General features: G+C 42.0%; 1 protein-coding gene across 1 annotated transcript; it reads left to right on the top strand.

Moving 5' to 3' along the window:
* The first annotated feature begins 481 nt into the window (after positions 1 to 481).
* On the top strand, positions 482 to 4507 carry LOC117315197 (uncharacterized protein K02A2.6-like). The gene has a single exon (XM_033869341.1). It carries the CDS (start codon positions 482 to 484, stop codon positions 4505 to 4507), a length of 4026 nt encoding a protein of 1341 aa, XP_033725232.1.
* The last annotated feature ends 1780 nt before the right edge of the window (positions 4508 to 6287 follow it).

Below are 6287 nucleotides of genomic sequence, written 5' to 3' on the forward strand. Positions count from 1 at the left end.
AACATACGGCAGCCTCCCAAAACACACATACGCACTCATCACACGCATACATGTCGCACGCACGGGAGGCCGTCCTTAAAAGACCTTAGCTGTTAATAGGACGTTAAACAAAATAAACCAGACCAAACCAAACCTATGACAAGTTTCGTTGATTTTCCTCTAAATAACACAGTGATCTATCTGCATGATGCTCATTCCATTTTACATTTGTACATTATCGATATAATCCGGAAAATGTAAATTCGGCTCTGTAGTGTATGCGAGATCTTGGGTCAAGCATCCTTAATGGAGTGAGTTGCGTATATCATTCATGTTACGTAATATCCAATTACGCATGCGTACTGTGAATAAAAGAGACCACATGGTGATGGCGACCTTCAATGGTGTTTTCGTTTGTGTGTAGGATCAAATCCTGTTTACAGCACATAACGGTGCTACATTTTGGCGACGAGTGAACGATCGTGAGCCTACGTGATCAGGGATGGCGCAGGCAACCAGTTATTTGCCAGAATTAGGTGGAGTTGGAGTGTTTGACTGTTCAGACACAGCAGCAATCGGACCGCGTTGGAAAAGATGGCTGCGGGCTTTCGACTTGTACGCGGGAGGGAGAGGGGTGAAGGACCCTGCCCAGAAGAAGTCTCTGTTGTTGCATTGTTCGGGGCTTAGTGTACAGGACATCTTCTTTACCCTAACAGAAAGTACGGAGGGGGCTGACGTGTACGAGAAAACAGTGAGTACGCTCAATAAACATTTTACACCTGAAGTGAACATTCCCTATGAGAGACATTTGTTTAGAAGCATGTCGCAGAAAGCTGATGAAACTGTAGAACAATTTATAACACGTTTGAGACAGAAGGCGGAGACATGTGAGTTTGGTGATCTTAATGCTGTGAACGAACAGATTAGAGATCAGGTGATTGAAAAGTGTTCTCAACATCACCTACGTCGCAAGTTACTGGAAAAGGGGAGAACTCTGACACTTGTACAGCTACGAGAAATCGCTAGGGCCTTGGAGCAATCCGAGAGACAAGCACGGAACATAGAGGGGATAGAGGAAGTAAACAAGGTAGCATGGGGCGCCAAGGGGGCCAAAAGTAGAACTTTCTCTAGACCAAGGAAAGACAACCGGAAGTCTGGTAACACTAACAGTCACAGAGTAATAGGGCCATGTTATAACTGTGGTAGGGAAGGACACCTAGCCAAAGATGATAAGTGCCCAGCTAAAGGACAAAAGTGTCGGAAATGTCATGGAGTTGGACATTTTGAGGCAAGATGTAAGTCCAAGGGTCAGAAATCTACGGTTCGCCAAGTTTCGAGTGAGGGACCTGCAAATTATGCCTTTAGTGTACATGGTACTTCAGGTCAGACTCAAAACAGTATTGTCATTAATATTGGAGGGATCCAGACGGAGGCTATTATTGACTCTGGAGCCAGCTGTAACGTTATGAACAGGGGCACATGGGAAACACTTAAAAGACAGTCTATTAAGTGTACATCAAAGAAGAGTGACAAACACATTTTTGTGTATGGTAGCCAGACACCGATTCATGCGGTTGGATCATTTGTAGCCCGTATCGCATATAATGATAGATACGAGGACGGCGTGGAGTTTCTGGTTATAGAGGGAAGGGGCCAGACCCTTCTTGGTAAAGACACCTCAATAAAACTAGGGGTTCTGAGGTTGGGACCACTACCGTCACCTAATGAGAGACATGATATTAACAAAGTGTCTACAACTCTGGGGATCAAGGACGAGTTGATTAGGAAGTATCCCAAGGCATTCCAGGGATTAGGAACTTTGAGGAATTTTGAACTTGAAATCTCACTTGACCCCGAGGTCAAACCTATTGCACAACCACTTAGGAGGGTGCCTTACAACCTGAGGGACAGACTTGAAAAGAAACTACTGGAACTTGAGGACTTGGACATAATTGAGCCAGTACATGGACCCACATCTTGGGTTTCTCCGATCGTGGTGGTACCAAAAGGGGACACTGACATTAGATTGTGTGTAGATATGCGACAGGCCAACACGGCTGTCCTACGCGAACGATTCCCCATCCCCACTGTTGATGAGGTACTGCAAGACATGAACTGTAGCAAGGTTTTTAGCAAGATAGATATTAAGTGGGCCTACCACCAGATTATGTTAGCAGAGAAGTCTAGAGACATTACAACTTTTGTGACCCACAAGGGTTTGTATAGGTACAAAAGGTTGATGTTTGGGGTAAGTTGTGCGCCAGAAATGTTTCAAAAAGTTGTACAGCAAGTGTTGCAAGGTTGTGAGGGAGTTCAAAATATCATGGATGATGTTATTGTACATGGTAGTAGTCAAGATGAGCATGACCAGAGGCTGAGAGAAGCTGTGAGAGTCCTGAGTGAGTCGGGAATGACATTGAACAGTGACAAATGTGAATTTAATATGTCAAAACTTGTGTTCATGGGTCATGTATTATCTGAAAAGGGGATCGGTCCGTCCGAGGTCAAGGTCAAGGCCGTTCTTGATGCGCGTGAGCCGACTACTGCGAGCGAAGTACGAAGCTTCCTAGGTCTTGTGAATTACAGTGCTCGGTTTATTCCGGACTTAGCTACGATATCCGCTCCGTTACGGAAACTGACGAAAAAGGACGAAGAATTTGTCTGGGGGGCAGAACAACAGGTCGCGTTCAATGTTCTTAAGAAGTGCTTAGCACAGGCCGAGACGTTGGGTTACTTTGACAAGAATGCTAAGACACAGGTCATTACAGACGCAAGTCCAGTCGGTCTTGGGGCAGTGTTAGTGCAGGAATCTCAAAGCGGTGAATCTAGAGTAATTTGTTACGCAAGTAGGAGTTTGAGTGACACAGAGAAGCGCTATTCGCAGACTGAGAAAGAGGCGCTAGCTATTGTTTGGGCCTGCGAGAGGTTCCACGTTTACCTTTATGGTATGGAATTTGAGTTGTTAACAGATCACAAGCCGCTAGAATGTATCTATTCAACCAGGTCAAAACCCTGTGCGAGGATCGAGAGATGGGTCCTCCGGTTACAACCTTATCGTTATAGGGTGAGGTATATTCCAGGTTCGAGAAATATCGCAGATTCGCTGTCGCGATTTCTAAAGGTGTCAAAGGTATCGAACTCTAGTCATGAAGTCGGTGAAGAGTACATTAGGTTCGTTGCTAAGGAAGCGACTCCCGTTGCCATGACTACCCGTGAGGTCGAGCGTGAGTCGGAGAAAGATCCAGAACTTTCTGAAGTTCGGGAACATCTGTTAAACGGTCAGTGGCACAAAACTGAGCATACTGCTTACTTACCTGTTCGAAATGAGCTTAGTGCTATAGGAATGATAGTGCTTAGGGGAACCAGGTTAGTGGTTCCAAGGTCATTGAGAGAACGTGTTCTAGAACTAGCTCATGAAGGTCATCCTGGTATTGTCAGTATGAAACACAGACTCCGTAGCAAAGTTTGGTGGCCGGGGATTGACAATGAAGTTGAGAAATTTTGTCGGAAATGTTATGGTTGTCAGCTAGTTAGTCAACCGTGTAAACCGGAACCAATGAAACGTCGTGAGTTACCGTCATTACCATGGCAACATCTTGCGGCAGATTTATTAGGGCCGTTGCCAACCGGTGATTTCATCTTTGTTTTGGTGGACTATTATAGTAGGTGGTTTGAGGTAGAAGTAACAAAGACCACAACGTCTGAGAAAATTACACAAATTTTATCCAAGTTCTTTCTCACTCATGGATTGTCAGAATCCATTCAGACAGATAATGGTCCTCAGTTTATCAGCGAACATTTCAAAGTGTTCTGCAGTAGCCATGGGATTGAACACCGTCGGACAACTCCATTGTGGCCTCAGGCCAATGGTCAAGTGGAGCGTGAAAATCGGTCAATTATGAAGCGTGTCCGTATCGCACAAGCTGAAGGTCGATCATGGAAAGATGACCTCAATTCATACTTACTTATGTACCGTAGTACCCCACATAGCACAACTGGTATCAGTCCAGCTGAACTGTTGTACGGTAGGAAGTTGCGTACAAAACTTCCAGATCTCCATCATTATAGTACTGATGATATTAACACTGAGGTGAGAGATCGAGATACTGAGAAAAAGGAGAAAGGGAGGGCATATGCTGATGCCAAACGTGGAGCACGAGAGAGCGAAGTTCATGAGGGAGATCTAGTTCTTAGGAAACAAGATAGGCATGATAAGTTTTCTACTACATTTCACCCAGAGCCTTGTCAGGTTTTGAAGAAAACGGGTAATTCTGTAACACTAGATTCTGGTCACAAACGGAATGTTACTCATTTGAAAAAGTTTGTAGAAAATCCAGTACAACCACAGGAACCACAAAAGGAACCTGTTGTGGTACCGGAAATGGAACCACCTGTAGATACAGGCGGGGTGGTTCAAGCTGAGCTCGCTGAAGAACCAAAAGGTTCTATTCCACAGAGTGTAAATGAACGTCCTAGGCGTGAGCATAAGATGCCTACAAAGTTTGATGATTATCATGTGTACAAGTAATAACACTTGCTATTTGATGTTTTCATATGAGCTTTAATTTTGTTAAAAGTTTGCAAAGTGTTGAATATCATATGCGCCAATGGAATTGATGAACTTTAATGCAGTTCTAGTCAAATGTGTTTCTACCTGGTGCTATACAATTTGAACTCTTAAAGCATCAGGTTGTTCTATAAATATGTTGAGAATTTCGATTTAAAATTTTGTTGTTGAATACTTCTGTTTTGAAAAAAAAAGGAGGGATGTAGTGTATGCGAGATCTTGGGTCAAGCATCCTTAATGGAGTGAGTTGCGTATATCATTCATGTTACGTAATATCCAATTACGCATGCGTACTGTGAATAAAAGAGACCACATGGTGATGGCGACCTTCAATGGTGTTTTCGTTTGTGTGTAGGATCAAATCCTGTTTACAGCACATAACGGTGCTACAGGCTCCAACGACTTAACCGTGGTACCAATTGGTGAAAGATCTGAAAAAAATTACAACCTCCGAAATCGGATTTTTTTATATTAAATCATCACATGTCAATATTAAATCCTCCAAATTAAAAAAAAAGTATGCTAATATTAAGATCACCTTCATGACGCCCATTTACAATTATCAAGTAGTTTTACATAGTATTAGAAGGCATTAGAAGCTATCTGCCATATTGATTAATACACAGATCAGAGTTGGCGCGTATTGTTAGACTAACAACCATCTAGTATTTTCCAGCATTATACACTATGTATCAAGTTGTTAGACTAACAACCATCCTGTATTTTCCAGCATTATACACTACGTATCAAGCTGTTAGACTAACAACCATCTTGTATTTTCCAGCATTATACACTACGTATCAAGCTGTTAGACTAACAACCATCTTGTATTTTCCAGCATTATACACTACGAATCAAGTTGTTAGACTAACAACCATCCTGTATTTTCCAGCATTATACACTACGTATCAAGCTGTTAGACTAACAACCATCTTGTATTTTCAAGCACTATACACTACATATCAAGTTGTTAGACTTACAACCATCCTGTATTTTTCAGCATTATACACTATATATAAAGTTGTTTGACTAACGACCATCCTGTATTTTTCAGCATTATACACTATATATAAAGTTGTTTGACTAACGACCATCCTGTATTTTTTTCAGAAACATCACAACATGCCTTGTTGCAGTGATATACTTGATATTCCTTCTCATTGGACCAAGTAACAGTGAGTATGCTTGATATTTATTCTATGAAAAAGGTTAAAAAAGATTCTATTTGAGGAAAAAACAACAACTGTAAAACAAGCTATTTTCGCGAAAATCACCAACGTAATTGTTTCAATCATCGCTACACGAGACCTTTTATGACTGCAAATCGTGAAATTAGATCACCGCGAAAAAGTCGCCTGGCATGAAAACGCAAAAATTAAGTCCCCTCGAAAATAAGCTGGTTTTACAGTATTCATGCATTTCATCGGAAATAATTAAACATGCCATATTATCAAGAACCACATTTCGGATAAGGTACATCAGTGTGAATGGAATTCTTGTTAGTTGATGATTTTCAGTCATAGAAAATGTCCTTGCTGTTTTGTACTATCTTTAAATAAGCACATCAAGCTAACCAACATTTGATGTGCTGAGACCACATATCAGCTTTTATTAGGTGACCTGAGATATTGTGGTATCAAACACTCTACAGAGATGGAAAGGTCTTAAGGTGTGTCATTGAGTGGGACGACTGGTTCGCCCGTTGTCAGTATAATGTGACCGGGTGGGGTGTCCTGCTGGG

Source organism: Pecten maximus, chromosome 17, assembly GCF_902652985.1.
Source record: "Pecten maximus chromosome 17, xPecMax1.1, whole genome shotgun sequence".
NCBI lineage: Eukaryota > Metazoa > Mollusca > Bivalvia > Pectinida > Pectinidae > Pecten > Pecten maximus.

Excerpts from the sequence above, each read along its gene's own strand:
- LOC117315197 (XM_033869341.1), top strand. The coding sequence starts at position 482 with ATGGCGCAGGCAACCAGTTATTTGCCAGAATTAGGTGGAGTTGGAGTG.